Source organism: Protopterus annectens, chromosome 6.part0 (genome assembly GCF_019279795.1).
Source record: "Protopterus annectens isolate FY-2018-M chromosome 6.part0, PAN1.0, whole genome shotgun sequence".
Lineage (NCBI taxonomy): Eukaryota > Metazoa > Chordata > Ceratodontiformes > Protopteridae > Protopterus > Protopterus annectens.
This window is the reverse complement of record NC_056737.1, coordinates 321,644,423-321,662,681: the sequence shown is the minus strand read 5'-3', so window position 1 is coordinate 321,662,681 and position 18,259 is coordinate 321,644,423. Positions and strand designations below refer to the sequence as shown.

At 42.0% G+C, this 18,259-nt stretch overlaps 1 protein-coding gene across 1 annotated transcript in view; it reads left to right on the top strand.

The window, feature by feature from the left end:
- ZNF106 (zinc finger protein 106) overlaps positions 1 to 18,259 on the top strand; it is a 2,006,671-nt gene that overhangs the window by 1,125,872 nt on the left and 862,540 nt on the right. The window contains exon 11 of the mRNA XM_044074076.1: positions 11,544 to 12,348. Coding sequence (XP_043930011.1) covers positions 11,544 to 12,348 — 805 coding nt within the window. The remainder of the gene's footprint in view (positions 1 to 11,543; positions 12,349 to 18,259) is intronic.

The window sequence follows — 18,259 nt, the reverse complement described above, 5'->3', positions numbered from 1 at the left end:
TCATTTTTCATTCATCATTCATTTACTTCCTTCACCAATGTCATAATACCTTTATTAAAAGCAACATACCACAATTTCCAGTTTGATAAGCGGGACTTTTCTCAGACAGCGTGTAGTGTATCTCCAGCCCCCCGCCATTCATTTAGATATACACTTTAATATTTAATTTGTCTGTCATGCACTACTTTAACTATTTGATGCAACTGTAGTAATAATACTTTTCTGCCAATACATGATTTCAGTGATTTGAAGGTGTTATTCACAATGCAATTGGGGTGGCCATGGTCGTGCAGCGGTTAGCGTTGTTGCTTCACAGCAAGAGGTTCTCTGGTTTGTTTCTTAGCTGGTGTGCCTTCTGTTTTCCTCTGGGTGTTCCAGTTTCCTCCCACATTCCAAAGACATGCAGTAGGTGAATTGGACACTCTAAATTGGCCGTAAGTGAGAAAGTGTATGCGAGTGAGTGGTACGAATGAACTACAATTTCAGTGCTAGCCACCTGGAGGTGTAATCCTTGGCTCGAGGTGATTGTCACTGCAGAAGTGACACCCCAACCCCATGTGCAAAATGGAAAAAAGGGGTTGAGGATGGATGGGTGGATTCAGAATGCAACCCACATTTTGATTACACTTGTTTGTCCATACAGATATTTATCCTTTTTTAAGTAGTGTCTTCATCTTATATTCACAGTGCATTTTTTGTGGAAATGTTAACATTTTGTTTAAAAACTATTTAATATCCTTTGTTTTACCCATCATTTTCTTTTGTCAAACAGGAAGGGGCTTTGCAGGGCATTTTTCTTGAAATATCCATAGTTTGCTTTACTGCCCCTGTTGGTTGTTTTCTCCTTCCATCACCTTTTCCTACCTCTAGCTGTTTTTTTTCTTTGCCAACTTGTATTGTTCCTATCAGCTGCCTGTGTAAGCTTGTATTCCACATAGATAGAAGAGTCAAAGAAATGTAGAGGCTAGTAATTTGAAATAGAGTTTCATTTCTCTGCAGTCTTATGGAAGTTTGTGTTTGCAGTGAAAGGTCATTATCCACATCTCTGAAGTACAGGCTAACACAGAAGGTCTTTGGCTAACAAAGTTTGCAGATGACTGCAAACTAGGAGCCATAATCGAAACTCCTAACAATGTGGACATACTACAAAAGGGCCTCACTGAGACAGATACCTGGTGTCAAAGCCATGGCCTGAAGCTCAATGCCAAAAAGTGTATTGTCATCCCCTTTGGTAAAAACTCAGTACCCATCAACTACCACTTAGCTGGTAGTCTACTTAATGCCGAAAATGTGATGAGACCTTTGGACACAGGTGGACAGTAGTCTCTCCTTTGATAATCACATCGCCACAGTGGTCAGGAAATCCTTCTATGTTGCTCACCTCATCACAAAAGGTTTCTCATCCAGAAAAAATGAGGTCATTGTTGCCCTCTACTCATCACTTATTAGACCCATTATAGAGTACAACGCCCCTTTTGGTAAGTACCTCACAAGACATCTACAACAACTGGAAAGGCCAGAGATATACCTCACAAAGAGGATTACTGGCCTCAAACAGATGCCCTACGCAGACCGTCTCAAAAAACTCCAGCTTTACTCTGTCGCATATCGCCTACTCAGAGGCGATCTCTGCCTAACATACAAAGCTATGTCAAACCCAGAGCTGTTGGACATGCTCCACTTAAAGAAATCCCAATCCCTCCGAGCTCTAGGGACCTAAACCTTGCCACCACAATAAACAGAACATGCTGGAGAGATAGATTCCTGTCCCAAAGACTTCCCATACTCTGGAACAGACTACCTATCTATGTCAAACAGAGCTCCTCATTAGCACTCTTCAAGAAAAATCTTGATGATTGGATGGGCAATAGGAAATTCACCCCAGGGATCACTTCTGTGGCTCTGCTCGACAGGGGCACAGGAAAATAATTTTCTTGGGTGGCGAAAACCAGGGTACATTTTTGGCTAGGCTTATATAGGCCCTAGGGCCAATAGCCTAGTACCTACCTATGAACCTGTTACCCATGTCCATGCTTTGTCTGTTCCCTTACTCCACAAAATGGATGGAATTTTTTCCTTAAGCTGCTATATCTGTAGTTTAATCAATATAGGCCTCTGCTGGTTTGTTGGTCTCAAACTGGGCATATTAACTCCGAGTTCCCTTTCTGTTTCAGTTTAAGCTGTAGAAAGTTCAGTCGGTATGCTGAGGCATTTAATACAATCTTTATAATCCTTCATTTTAGTTTGTTTTGATATTACTGTAAACCTCAAATTGTTTCTGTGACCCTGTCCCCAAGTTCAGCCAGTTTCTGTGCCAGTAGTTCATATTTAATTGCTGTCTTAATATTTTTCTTTCATCATCTTTTCAGCAGTTTGCATGCCAACTGTTTCCTCTGAAAGCATGGTTTAAACATCATCAGTTTCCTGCAGCTTTCTGTTTGATGTCCTTCAAGGATGCATCTGCAGTCCTAACAAATGGGTTGTCCTGGCCTCAGGCAGCCCTTCGGTCAGCCGGATTCCAAAGTCTGGGTCTGGCCTCGGCTGATGTCGCACTTCACCCGACGTCATAGCTGCAGTTCAGCGGGTATAAAGGCATCAGCCGATGCCATTTTCCCCAGTCTTTCTTGCCGCGTGGTGCCCGAAGCAGAAGCTGTTCGCAAGTGCCGGTCGGTCAGAACCAGAGATTGCTACTACCGAAGACTTCTAAAAAGCTAAGTACCCTGTTGGGGACTCTTTCTTGCCTCAGCCGATGTCAGAAAAAGTGAATAACTGTTTAACTTGTGGGAAACAAATACCTCATAAAGATTTCCACTCTTACTGCCTACCTTGTTTAGGCCCAGACCATGACGTAGCAGCTTGTCTAGCCTGTGCTTCCTTCAACCGACGGACACTTAGACGTCAGTCGGAGTTTGCAGAGGAGTTTTTCGGCTCCGCTTTTGCTTATATCATGCCGTCGGAGACTCCGACTACACATTTAGCTAAAAAGCGTAAGGAAAAGGACCGACACTCGCGGTCCGCGGTTTCGGCCGAAACCGCGGTTAAGCCAACCACGAGTGTCTCTGTTTCGGCTGAAACCGAGTCCGCGGTTCTTCCTTCGGCCGAAAGCATGCCTCCTACTACCGAGGCCTCTTCCAGCATGGCTGAATCTGCTACGGAAAATCCACCTGCTCTTACAGTTTCTCAGGATTTATCAGATACTATCCCCTTAGATGTATCTACTCCTGCACGTGGAGCTGCTAGGCCCCCTGCATCCATGTCAATTAAGGCTTTTGCCAGGGCTAAAGCAGCTAAATCTTCAAAGGCCGTGCCTGCTAAAACCCCCACTCACAGGCCTAGCTCTAATACTCAAATGCTTAGTCTAGCAGAGGATCTCATTTCTTTGATCAGGGGAACCCAGTCTCACCCTGACAGGGCCTCTCACCCACCTTCAGAGAAGAGGCCTAGAGCAGAGCCCCCTGAGCCAGTTTCTTCAGATTACTCCTCTGATGATTCAGAAAATACAAATCTTCCAGAAGGCCCTTATTCTCCATATGAGGACTCTGATGCAGAGGATTCCATACCTTCTGCCTCTCCTCCTGAGGAATTTTCTTTTGGGGAAACCTTGCATGCTATGAGGGAACAATTTCAATGGCAGGGCCAGGATTTTTCAGACTCTAGGAAAAGTCTTAGGACCTTTTTACATTTACCACAGCATAGGCCTTTAGCTATTCCTCCAGTACTTACAGTTGTGGATGATGCATTTAATGATGCTTGTACTTCCCTGACTCACTGCCTCCGGCCCCTGCTAAGCCCGACAGATACTACAGGGTTCCGGACACACATTATCATTTGTATAAGGCTCCTATTGCAGATCCTGAAACTATTTCACAGGGCCCCAAAGCTGTAGCAGCTGCCTCTGCCAAAAAACCCTCCCCTCTGAAAGAGAATCTAGGGCATTGGAGAGATGGGGTAAAAAAGTTTATACTTCTGCTACTCTTCGCTAGGGCCTTAAACTGTCAATTCCACATGATTCAGTATCAGGAATTTCTGTTAGATCAGCTCACTAAAAAACTGTCCTCGCCTGAGCCTTTAGACCGTAAGTCCCTTCAGGATTTGGTGCATAACACTCAGCAGGTCAGTAATCATTCCTTAAAATGCGGCTATGATGCACTGGAGGCTTCCTTTAGATCAGCTATGACTGGTACAGTGATCAGAAGGCATGCATGGTTAAAAGAGCAATCCTTCCCAGACCATGTAAAGTCAAAGCTTCTAGATGCTCCCATGGAAAAGCACAGTTTGCTTGGTTCCCCTGCACAGCAAGTGTTGAAGAAGGTGGAAGAAAAGCTAAATCTGTCCAGACAGTCAAGGATTTCTTACAGGTCCAGCCTCCGAGATTTAGTAGGAACTGGCCTTCCAAGAATTGGTCCTTTCCAGACACCACCAGAGCACAGAGAAGCAGAAATAGACGCCCTAGAGGCAGAGGTCAATCCAGAGGTGCCTACAGGGGACATCAGTGGCAGCCTAACAGCCAGAGAAGTACTGCCACAGATCCAGCCACTACCACTTCCACAGGACAATCACAGTGACCTGGCTCTGAAACCGCCTACCAGGGAACAACTGGGAGCACCCTTAGGCGGAAAGCTAGCCTTATTCTCAGTAAATTGGCATTACATTACAGGAGACAAATGGATTTTACAGACAATAGACAAAGGCTACAGGTTTCACTTCCATACTCTTCCAAGGAAGAGAGGAATGCCAAACCTACCTCCAAACCAAAGGACAAACGCTCTACAGCAAATAGACCACTTACTAAGCATGAGAGCTATAGAAAAGGTACCGGCTATGGAACAAGGACAAGGATTTTATTCAAGGCTTTTCCTAGTACCAAGAAAGGAAAACCAATGGAGACCTATCCTCGACCTGTCCGCTCTAAACACATATCTCATTGTTCCAAAATTCAAGATGCTGACCCTACAGCAACTTCTTCCCATGCTGGGCAAGGAGTCTTGGCTGGTGACTCTGGATCTCAAGGAGGCATACCTGCACGTCCCCATACGACCAAATTGCAGAAGATACCTCAGATTTCTTGCAGGATCAGAGCATTATCGATTCTCAGCATTGCCTTTTGGCTTATCTACTGCCCAGAGTATTCACGAAATGCCTGGCATCAGTAATTGCTCATTGCAGGCTTCAGGGAATTCAAATTTATCCATACCTGGACGACTGCCTGTTACAAGCGGACAGCAAAGACAAATTAACAAAAGATTTAAAAAAGGTTATTCACCTGCTGCAAGCCCTGGGATACACAGTCAACATAAAGTCAAGGCTGATACCATCCCAAAGGATAACCTTCTTGGGTGCAGAACTGGACACATCAAACCAGATGGCATTCCTCACAGCAGAAAAACAGAAGCAGCTACCACTCTATTTCATGGCATTAACAACGCAGAACCAGCTTACAGCAAGGAAAATCCTGCAAGCCCTGGGTTACATGGCATCCTGCATAATATTAATTCCACATGCCAGACTACATATGAGGAAGTTGCAATGGTACCTGAGGAATTTATGGTCTCAGCACAAGCACAGCCTAGAAACCCAAATTCCAATAATTCCATGCCTGAAGCAAGAATTCCAGTGGTGGGCCCAGGCCTGTCAATTGAACAAAGGACTGCCCTTCCACAGGCCTCACCCAAGCCAGACTATCACCACGGACGCCTCAGACCTCGGTTGGGGGGCACACATGGTGGACAAGTGCATACAAGGCTTATGGACTCAAGACCAGATGAACCTACACATAAATCAAAAAGAGATGCTGGCAGTGAAACAGGCAATTCAGACATTCAGACCACTTCTTCAACAGGGTCATTTGCTGATAAGGACGGACAACACCACAGTTATGTGGTATATCAACAAGCAGGGAGGCACACATTCATATCCTCTATGCCGGATGGCAATGGACCTCTGGAATGTGGCCCTGAGCCTCAACATTCAGCTCCAGGCCATATTTGTGCCAGGAAAAGAAAATATACTAGCGGACATCTTAAGCAGAACCACCACGGATGCCCACGAATGGATGCTGCATCCAGACATCTTCAAAACCATTACAAGGAAATGGGGACTGCCAGAAATAGACCTGTTCGCATCCCCACACAACCACCAATTGAAAAAATTCTACACAAGAACATACCACCCACTTGCTTGGAAGGTGGACTCCCTATCCTTCAGTTGGGAAAACCTGACAGCATATGCATTCCCACCTCTTCCTTTGATGCACAAAGTGCTACTGAAGATCAAAGAAGATCACCCGAGGATCATCTTGATAGCTCCAGACTGGCCGAGACAACATTGGTACCCACTACTGAGGAGTATGTCCCGGGAACACACATGGCCTCTACCCCTACTACCTCTACTGCTAACACCAGAACAACTTCAAAATCCTGCATCCAAACTTGAAAACACTGCAACTAGCTGCTTGGAACATTATATAAGGCGAAATAACCCAGATTTATCTCAAAGGGTTAAAGACATTATCTTGGAGGCTCGCAGACCCTCAACAAGGAAAACTTATTCAGCAAACTGGAAAAGATATCTCATTTGGAGTGCAACAAAAGGAGTAGATGCATCATTGGCAAACATAGCTAACATCCTGGAATACTTAGCAGAGCTTTTCCACAATGGTCTCTCTTACTCCTCCATTAAGATTTATGCATCAGCAATTTCAGCAGAATACAACATGGATCCTCCATTCTTTTCTCAACCTCTACTCAGGCAGTTTCTCAGAGGTATTAAAAATGTAAAGCCACCAAGGAAACCACCATTGCGTACATGGGACTTGAACTTTGTGTTAGAAAAGTTGACACTTCCCCCTTTTGAACCAGCAGCAACAGCAGAATTACAGTACTTATCTTGGAAAACTGCATTCCTGCTCGCAATCACTTCAGCTAGAAGGGTTTCTGAATTACAGGCATTAATGGCAGTACAACCCTTCCTTATCTTCCATCAGGATAGAGTGTCCATGAGAACTAATCCTACCTTTATGTCAAAGGTGGTCTCCAGGGTATCATTAAACCAAGCAATACACCTACCAACATTCTTCCCCAACCCGCAGAACAGAGGGGAAAGATTGCTGCATACCTTGGATGTACACAGACAATTGCGCTACTACCTGGACAGAACCAAGAACAATAGAAAAACTGACCAGCTTCTGGTAGCATATGCAACAGGAATGGAAGGAAAAGCAATTTCAAAACAAACAATCTCAAAATGGATAGGAAATTGCATTAGATTTTGTTACTCTTTTCATGGAAAGGCAACTCCAGAAAACATCAGACCTCACTCCACAAGGGCTACAGCCACTACTACAGCTTTCTTACGAGGTGTGGCTACCAAAGACATTTTAGAGGCCGCTACTTGGAGCTCCGTGCATGCATTTGCCAAGCATTATAATCTACCTTTATACTCCAGATCCCGAGCAGGTTTTGCCACGGCTGTTTTGCAAGGGATCTTAACTACACCATAAACTCTTAGTGCCTCCTTAGTGCCTCCTCCCCCAGTTTGGCTATGGTATTCTACCCATTTGTTAGGATTGCAGATGCATCCTTGAAGGACATAGTACAGTTTTGTACCTACCATAAATGTAGATGTCCGAGAGGTATGCATCTGCAGTCAGGATTACCCACCCTCCTTCCCCTCTGTGGTACTCCTAGGGTATTTGCCCATCTTGTAGCTAGCTGGGGGAATCTATTATGGTGTATTTGTTTGTATATATGTATATACATGTTTATTTCTATTTGCTCTCTATTGTTTGGAAACATTTGCATTTATCCAAATTTAGCCTTCCTAGAGGGCACCTGGCATCTGGGGCAAGAAACACTGAGGAAAATGGTGTCAGCTGATGCCTTTATACCCGCTGAACTGCAGCTATGACGTCGGGTGAAGTGCGACATCAGCCGAGGCCAGACCCAGACTTTGGAATCCGGCCGACCGAAGGGCTGCCTGAGGCCAGGACAACCCATTTGTTAGGACTGCAGATGCATACCTCTCGGACATCTACATTTATGGTAGGTACAAAACTGTACTTTTCTGATGTATTCCAGCTGGGTCCTGCTTATCTTGAAGATTTCTGCGAGTATTTGGTCATTCTTTCTTTCTGGGATGACTGAAGAGTTTTCTTCTTTAGCTGCCATGATCAACTTCTTTTCCCACCACTACTCCACCACACTGCTTTCAGTCTTCGAGTTCTTGCAGCGATTCTCCCTTTTACTTGTTTACCTTTTGTAAATCATAGGCACTTTAGCTACAGGGTTATGTTAACAATTTAGAGTAGTTTTTAGGCTGTTGCTAATTTAATTGGCCACAGGTCTAGTTTTAACTGCTTACACTACCTGTGCTATCATGACATTATCTGTCTTGTTAGTAGTCTTTAGCTTTACTGCATATTTTCCATTAATAATTATTGAGACAGGTAGTTATTGCTTACCTTTGTTTGCCAGGTTGTACACCTTCCAAAATTATTAGGATTCCAAAGTAGAGAAAGCTTTGTCTTCATTAGCAAACCACCCATTGCTTTAATGATTATTTTCAGTTGACAATATCCTATTAAATTGTACGTAATCTTAGAGATTGCTTCAGTTGGACTACTTTCAGTATGCTTTGTGTAGAGCTAAAATATTGTCACATTTAAGGCCTTATCCAAGGAGCTGGTGCTATGTTGGAGCATTTTTGATGTGAACTAATGCCACTCATTTTGTAGTGGTAGCAAAATGCTTATCGGGTATTTCAGGGCAGAGTTAGCTAGTGTTCTGATGGTCAATTCCCCATATCAATTTCATGAATACTAGCTAGAATATTCCAAGGGAGATTTTGATGATATGCTTTGAGTGCCCTGAAAGTCGCAACATTTCTTTGCTTCTTTGGTTGAAAATATTGTGGACATGGTGCAGTGGTTGAATGCAGCACCCACTGCCTTAGTGATATACCACTTCTGTGATTACTTTACATGACTGCATTCTAGAATGCTGCAGTTTCTAGATTATGAATTTGGTCTAATAAAACTTCAGGTACTTTAGGGAAGTGAATAACCGTTTATGTGATCAAGTGAGTTTTATTACAGCTTTGGTTAATGACGAATGTTTGTCATTCGTAAATACAGCATTATGGCATATAATTGAATGAATGATGATCTTAGCAGATTTTAAGGAATGTACATATGATGGGTATACAAGACCTATTAGTCTGTTGCCCATGAAATGATTTGAGGATCATGGTCACTTAGTTTTGGAGAACAGATGGCATAGCCTTGATTTGGTGTCCGTCATCATCAGCAGTTGCATTCGTCCTCTCCTCTTCTCCAGCCTCTTGGCATCTGAGGTTGAAATACTATGGAGATTGTGGACCATTGTTCTGGGTGTTTTTATCCCAGGGTGCATTTGTTCTCCAGACATCTGTTTTTTGTAGTAGTTCAGTTTAAGTTTCTTATGTCTAACATTGCCAGTATTCTCACTTGTTAAAGATGATTAGAAATGGTAGAGATTTGAATGTTAGCTGCTATCATAGGTCTCAGTATTCTGTAATTTTCCTAAATATCTGCCTTTTGCACATCAGGCAGTGTTTCTAGAATGGAAACTTATGTCTGATATTGCCAACATTCAGACTTGTTGTTAGTAAGTCCCTAAAATTGTTGGGGAGATTATTTTTAGCAGCTTCCATAGCCTTACAGTTTCTGAGATGCATAGTGGGGATTAAATGATATTTAATCCCAATGATTTTAGTGGATAAATATCACTGCTAAGTGTTGAGCCCAATTGTGTGTGAGTGAGAGAGTCACTGTGAACTTCTGTTTGTTCCTTATGGATAACTAAGTTGACTGTTTTTTTTTTCTATGTGCTTTATTCAGATCACTGGTACAGTATTTACTACTAGGACTTAGTCACTAGGTGATCCTGACTTCCAGAGCTCAGGATATTTCTGTTCTTGCATGGTGTACAATCATGTCCTTGGTATGCCCAAATATGCTAGTATAAGAAAGGTGTCTGCCAACACCATTTTAGAACTTTCTTGTCTCATTTCATGAGTACACATGCCCCATTTGTCAGGTAGTGAGCAGTGTCTACCATCCTTAGTGTGTTCAGTCAGCTACAGAGATCAGAAGCCAAGTGCGCCAGTGGGGAAAACTATTTCACCTATATTTTGACTGTTTGGTACTAGGTCATTTTGGATTATATCTTAAATATCTTTTGGCTGTAACTTGTATTTGATGCCAAAAAAGTGAGATGTGGCTGTGGTAGGTAAATCCTTCATAAGGGCTACCACAGTCACTGTGTTTACTGCCAAGGAGTGAGTCATGATATTCAACACTGCAAGGCCTGTCAAAGTTTTACCCATAAAACCTTTCAGAGTAAGTTATGCCTCTTTCCCAAATACCTTGAGTAGGAGATACTCAAGGCTTTAGCCCAGTTTACTTTGGTGACCATTGAGTCATCTTTCTCCACTAGTCTTCCCCTCAGAAAGAGCTGCAATGAGAGGGTAAAAGGGGATGCAAGAGGCTCCATGTCTGAGGAACTGGGCATGTCTGACTGTGTTGATCCTGTATGGGGTTCTTCCATGGGCATCCAACTCTGGGCACATGCAGAAGAAGCCAGTGTTTATCAACTCTGATGGTGAAGCAGGATCGCTATGATTTTGGTTAGGGTGGTTGAAAGTCTTGGCGAAATGTCTTTGTCCAGCTCCCACTTTCTCTGGCTTTCTAAAGCCTTGAGTTTGCTCAGCTGTAGACAGTGGCTCTGGGAACGTCTGTATGCAAACTTCTCCATCATCTACCCTATCCATTCCTGAATCCCTGATCAGTGTCTCATACTTCTTCTTGGTTACATATTTCTACTCTGTCTTTGTCTACATTCTCTTTTCAAGGGGTGCTGCCATGGGTTATAGGCAAGAAAACTCTAACGTGGTGGTGGGTGCCCATCTTGTACTGGCATGTTTGGATGTACCAGGGACCTTGTGTATGGGGGGGGGGGGCACGCACCTAACTGCTAAGCCCTAGTAGTGAGGACTGTTGCAACAGTGATGTATTCGAACATTTGCTTTCATGATAACTTGCCTAGACAATTGTACTTGCTAAAACTATTAAAATTATTTATCTTAACTAACACAAACACAGTGCGCTTCCTTTTGAATAAGGTAGTCTGAGTACTTTTTCTCATTTATCGGTAACACCATCATGTAGCTGTGTGTACACTAGCGTACCATTAATTTGCAAAAAGATTGTAATTTTTATTTTAACCTCAATATGAAGAGCCTGAGCGTAACATTTGATTTATTAATATTAAGGTATTTTGGGATAGGTTCAAAGGGTGATCATACATTTTCCTACTAAAAAGCTTGGATTTTGTATGATATTCAAAAAAGGAGGCAAGTTAACTACTTATTGTTTCTATACCTGTGCTGTTTTCTAAAGTTATTTCCATGTCATCATTTTAACAGAAAGGCTTGTAAAGCCATCTGGGACTGTCTTACCTGTGTGAGAGAAATATAACAACTAAATTCTGATTTTTGTTCACTTTCAGATAACATGCAGTTGAATTCTCCAGACAATTCAGTCTTACCCCCTAGGTCCTTGGCAGAGGAAACTGAAGACTTTTGTCATATCAGTCATCAGGAGAAATCTGCTTCATCTCTGTGTGATGGGAGCACCAATACAGTTGGAGATGCTTTGACATCCCATGATCTTTCCAAGAACCAGACTTCTGTTAGCATAAAAGAAGAGAGTTGCAATTCACAGACTGATTCCTTCACTTTGAGAGATGAGCATAACACTGCATTGAACACTCATTCCACAAATCTTCAGACTGTGACAGAAGATGATTTGAAACCAGATGCTGAGCAACAGGCAGAGTCTTTATCAGTGGAAACCAGAGGAGGCAAAAAGAAAAAGAAATTGAAGAAGAAAAAGTCTCTGAGAGCCACACGTGTACCTGATAATAGTGACACCGAACAAGATGTGGACCCTGGAAGGTACATCAGGAAGCTCAGAGCCAGACGATCACCTCAAGGAGGCAGGGTCACAACCACTGGCATTGAGGAGCAAGTAGTAGATGTCAACAAACAAGAAGCTGAGAAGCTCCAGGAAGAAAATGAGTTGGGAAGTGAGGACAGTGACTCTTCAGTGGAAGTGGTAGATGTTGTGAAACCAGCTTATGAGATAGTGGCCATTGATTCATCTGATTCAGCAGATGAAATGCCAGACAGCCCATCAAAGACAAAAGCATTAGCCTCTTCGAAACAGGGACTAGGAGAGAGAGCAAAATATGGCTGTGATGAAGTTACATCAACCAGTGAACTTGGTACAACCTGTACAGATGGTATAAAAAGGTGAGCTTTGGTTACTGACAGAAATTGATCTGTTCATGCAAATGTGCAAATTTATGTTTGTATAACTGCAGTTACTTGCTTATGAGCTCAGTTTTAAGGTCAAATATTTACACTAACTTATGCAGCTGGGGCAATACATTGTAGAATGTATGCCAGTATCAGACTTGTTTTAGTAGTATGTCCAAACCTCTTCCTTTCATTCGCTTTCATGAGGGAAAATTGCTGTAATGTGGTGAAAACATTAAATCTAACAGACCTGGAATTTTTTGGTGATGTTCAGGTGGGTGCAATGATGTATGCTTTTCAACTACTTTGGAAAAATACTGAGAGGTTCGTATCCTTGCCCTTTCATTGGACAGAACTATGCATATTTGCTGTGTTTAGTGATAACATTACTTTGAATAGTAAAAGTGTTGTAAAAAGGTCTAGATGGTACCATAACTGTCTTCTTGCTTTTGTAGCATTTTTTATTTTTCATTTTACCCTTTTAAAAGGAAAAGCACCTCCCCCCCCCCCCCATTTGAAGTTGAAGTTGAATTCCATCTTGGTTATTCTTTTTTTCCTGCAGTATGGTTTAGTTATCAGGAACAGTCCTGCACTTTATGAAACTTGCATTTCCTTGCCTTGAAATTAGTTATGAAAAGCTCTCCAACTTTTTTGAGTTTAACCTCTCTAGTGGTTTGGTATAGGAATTTTCTACCTGCGTGACACCGTACATATAGAGATATCTATGATTTTTTCCTGTCAAGTACTGTCTATGGTCTTATTTAAGCAACTGTGCCTTGCTGATATCAGCAACTGCTTTATAAATATGTGCAGTGTGTTATGGAAATGTTCTCCACTGCCTTGTTTGAACAGAGGAGGAGAAAATATATTGGTGGGTGTAGTTGACCACATCTTTTTGGTTACTGATGTAGTTGTTAGAGGTATTTTTTCTGTAAGTGCAACATTCTAATAGACTGCATTGTTTTATTCTTATGCACAGAGAATAACAGTTTGTCATTTTCAAAAATTAAGTTTTGTATAAGCTTAGTGTTACAGTATAATAAATAAATGGAGCAGCAACAGAACAGAAGAAATTGGAAAATGTAATGCACCAAGACATTTGTGCCACAGTGTAAAATCAAAGAAAACTCTTCTAACATTATTTAAAGAAACAGAAGGCTGAAACTATGTTGTACTGTGCTGTGTTGTAAGAGTGCAAATGATGTGACAAATGATAAAAGTAAAATGCTACTAAGCATGTACAATATTATCCGGTATTCTAAGCATGTACAGAATTCTCCAGTATTAAGTACCAAAACCCACTGCAGACACTGGTTAATAGCAGAAATAATTTGCTTGCCGGAAAGTTCACATCTCCTAGATTGCAGTGATACAAAATGGCAGTAGTAGAAAAACTTGCAGTTCAGCTGCTTTATTTTGTTGAGGATTTACAACTGTTGTGATTAGCTCAGAGAACAATATAAATCAGAGTAATTCAGGTAAAAAGTGTAAGCTAGTCAGCTTCAAAAAACAGTGCAAGATGCCTGTAATATACAGTGTTGTCATTCAGTTTACATAGAAGTCAAAAATCAACTTGTTTCCTTATTTTTATCCTGACTCGTACGGAGGGAATGTGGATTTGATTCTGAGGAATTGTCCAAGGAGTAAAACAAGATCACTGTAACATGAAAAATCCCTTGTCATTCATTTTGTGGAAAATTTATTAAAGTATAAGTAAGACCCACTTAGAATAATTTGAAGTACTAAAAACAACTCAAAATACAAAAGTACAAAATTTCTGAGTTCCAAGGTGGAGTTTATCTTCAGTGCTTTTGAATTTGTTGCCTCTTTGAGCGCATCTCATAGTCAGGAATGGAAGCTGTCCATTTAACTGAATGTCTGCGTAAAGAGAATCCATGTTTTCATTTACCTTGATAACTTGAATGCAGTGCTTTTTCAGCCTGACAGATTCCCAGGTTACTTTTGTACCTCCCCGTTCCCACATTAACTTGTCTTTCTTTTACATTTTCCAGTGTTTCCTCAGTACTGTACTTATTTGTTTGGATTCTAGGGGACCCCATTCTGTATTTTTGGATTTGTCTTAGTTAATTATCTCCTTTTCCTCCAGAGGTTGTAAATAGAGATTATTGACCACCTTTGCTACTTACTTCGCATGTGTTGCAATAGTTTGTGAAAAATTTGTTCCTGTTGGTTTGGGATTTGGCTTTTTGTTGCCATCATGACCTGTACTTCTAGAAGTCATACTAAATGCATGTATTGCTTAGGTTCAGAATAGCAGTCAGAACTTGTGTTTGTGTATGTAAGGGGTGTCTACAGAATCTTTCCAGTGACTCCACCCGCCTGCACCCATTTGACCATTTTCTTTGGTTAGTGAGAGGGCCCTCCAGTCCATTTATACTCAGGTGGAGGTGAGGGTTAGATGTTAATAAGTAGATCATTCTGCCGATCCTGCAGCCTGTCCTGTCCACACCCCTTTGACAGCTTGCATGCTGCTCAGTTGCTACTCTCTGGAGGTTCATGCACTGCACTGCAGTGCTTGAGGAAGTTTCTTGGTCAACATTTCACAGCTGTGTGCAATGGGAACATTAAACTCTTTGCTGTAGGTGAAACACATGCAGTCATACAGGTGTTGCTAATGCAGCTAGATGAACTGCCTCCCTGCACCCCATGATGGGTGAACTGCTGTCAGCTGCTCACACATCCTCTTCTCACCTTCTGCCTCCAGCAGCCAAGCTGCTAGTTGAGCATGGGTCATCTGAGGTGGTCAGGGCTTCATCCCTCTGCACCACAAGACTGGATTTAGAACGTTGTGATACATGTATATTTGTACAGAATTTAATGAAGTAACACAAAGCGATGCAGATAATCTCTTTGTGCCATTTTATTGGAGCCTTAAGTAAAGTAGAAGTCTCAGCAAGTCTTGAAAGTCTTGGCCCTTGATTATTTTGCTTCTCTAGCTAGGAAGAAAGATTTCTGCTTTTTTTTTAGCTTTCTTTCTGGTTTTCCAGTAAAGCCTGCCCCTTTTGGTTTGTTCACTTAAAATCTGTTTTTTGTTAAGTTAGTCAAGTCTAGAAAACTATCAGCCACAGACGCTAAACATCTGAAATTGGTTAAAATTAAAGCCATATTTCCTTCTACAGTAATAAGTGTTTCTACTAGATTGTTTGAAGAATCTCCTGTAATTACCTCTCCCATCAGCTATTCTGTTGAGTTCAACCTCATCAAACATGCACAATTTATGCCAAAGAAAGACTACCACCAACTTCTCAGAGCAGCAGAGTCCAACAAAAATAAAAGTAAATAATCCAAGAACACTGACTAACCCAAGGAAGGCCTGACTCTCCAGGTTAAAAACTTAATTTATTGTAGGTCATAAGCGCTTTTGCAGCTACTGCTGCTTCATCAGATAAACACATTGAACCTGGCTGTTAAGTAGAAAAGTGAAACAGTGTTAAATCACCTGACCACAAAATTTAAAGAAATACAGCTAAAATATATATTTAAACAGCACATGAAAACATGTACATATAAATGCAACATAAAAACTGTATAAAAATGTATACAAAACTTCCTATCACCAGAAAAGTACTATTGTAGCTAACAAGAAAACAAACATATATAATTGCAGATGCAAAGGCAAATATGCTCATCTGGTTAGTGGTCTTGACTTCATTTTGGATTTAATGGGTACAAACTCATTCAACTCATGCCCAAAATCTCCCCTCAGCCTTATAATTTATTTAGCTTCAATCTGTTCTGTTTGATTCCTTATTATCTCCACCCCTTATAGTCTCATCTGCCAATAACAAGAAATTTGAATGTGTGCCTAGAGTCAGTAGCCAATACATGTTTTGTCAAAGCAGTAGTTGTGCTTCCCTTTTGTGTATAATAAACATGCTCCTTTATTCTCTCCTTTAAAGCCCTATCAGGTGTCCTTCGTGTTTCACTGTTGCAGTCATTACATTAAGGTAATCCTGCTGGCAGGTTGCCCTCAGTCTGCCTGAATTCCAAAGTCTTGGGTCCTGCATCGGCCGTCGTCGCCCCTTCCCTGACGTCAGGTCGTCAGGGGTATAAAAGAAGCAGCCAACGCCATTTTCTTTAGTCTTTCGTGCTGGGCGGTGCCCGAAGAAGAAGCAGTTTGCAAGTGCCAATCGGCCGACTCCTGAGATTTTAGAGTTCGAATTTCAGATCCGAAGTCTTCTATAAAGCTAAGTACCCCGTTGGGGAAACCTTTTTCTTGCTCCAGAACCGATGTCAGAAAAAGTTAATAATTGTATTTCTTGTGGGAAGCAAATAACTCATAAGGACTTTAATTCTTACTGTATTTCTTGCCTAGGCCCTGATCATAACTTTCTGGGTTGTCGGTTTTGAGCTAGATTTAACCAACGCACTATTAAGCATCGGTATGATTATGCTTTAAACTACTTTGGACGCAGATTTAACTATCCAGAAATGTCGTCGGAAAGCCATCCGACTACCGGAGTTCACAAAAAACGCAAAGAAAAAGAAAGACAGCCGAGGCCCAAAACCGACGACGAAGCTTCTCCTAAGCCAGTCACCAGTTCGCTGGTTCTCAGTGAGGCGCTTTCGCAGCCCCTGACGACCGCTACTTTAGAGTTGCAGGCCGCTACCGACTCCCACGTGGAGTTGGCCATGCTGCTGGAAACTCAAAGTATTGGAGCCTCGGACGCTAATCCTTCAGATGGGTCCGGAGCCACTGAGCAGGCACCGGCTTCTGAGGGTGTATTCAGACCCAAACACCTATACATTAAACCAACTTCAAAGGCAAAGACTAAAGCACCTTCAAAGGCAAAGAAGCAACCTCAAGAGCCACGTGGACAGGCTTCCATGCCCAAAAAACAGATGCTCAAAATGGCCGAAGACTTGATTACCTTGATCAGGGGTCCCCATCTCCCTCCTGATAAGAGGCCTAGGCAAGAGACTGACTATGAATTTTCAGATCAGGTTTCCATTTCTTCTAATTCCTCTTCTGATCAGGAATATTATTTTCCCCCCCTATGAGGACTCTGATGCTGAAGAATCCATACCTTCAGCTTCTCCTCCTGAGGATTATTCTTTTGGGGAAACCTTACATACCATGAGGGAGCATTTCCACTGGGAGAGCGAAGATTTTTCAAAGTCTAAAAAGAGGCTCAGGGATTTCCTGTTACTATCTCAGCACAAGCCACTAGCCATCCCTCCTGTGTTGGACATTGTAGATGATGTGTTTTCGGAGTCAAGCCTTACCCCTGACTCCTTACCTTCAGCTCCTGTTAAGTCTGACAGTTATTACAGGGTTCCTGACTCACATAAATTCCTTTTTAAAAACCCTGCTGCAGACCCAGAAACTATTTCTCAGGGTCCCAAGGGTGTTAAGGCTTCCACTGATAAAACCCTACCCCTTCTGATAGGGATTCTAGGGCACTGGATAGATGGGGAAAAAGGTTTACACATCTGCTACCTTGGCTATAAGGGCTTTAAACTGTCAGTTTCATATGCTCAAATATCAGCAACATGTCATGGCATTGCTTAAACAGAAAATGTTGTTAAATTCTGAATGTGCAGAAAACAAGGAAATGCAGGATTATATTGCATGCAGCTGAACAAGTTGGAAAGCATACTTTGCAATGTGATTTTGATTCTTTAGAGGCCTCCTGCAGGGCCGCAGTTACTGGTTTTGTAATTAGAAGGCATGCTTGGTTAAAGGAACAAAATCTGCTTGATCATGTTAAAGTTAAATTATTAGATGCGCCTTTACAGCATGATTCTTTGTTTGGTGTTAAGGCAGAAGAGGTGTTAAAGAAAATGGAGGACAAGGCTAAATCTATGCAAATAGTCAAAGATTTCTTACAAGTACAGCCACCTAGGTTTAGTAGACACTGGCCAACAAAGAATTGGTCCTTTT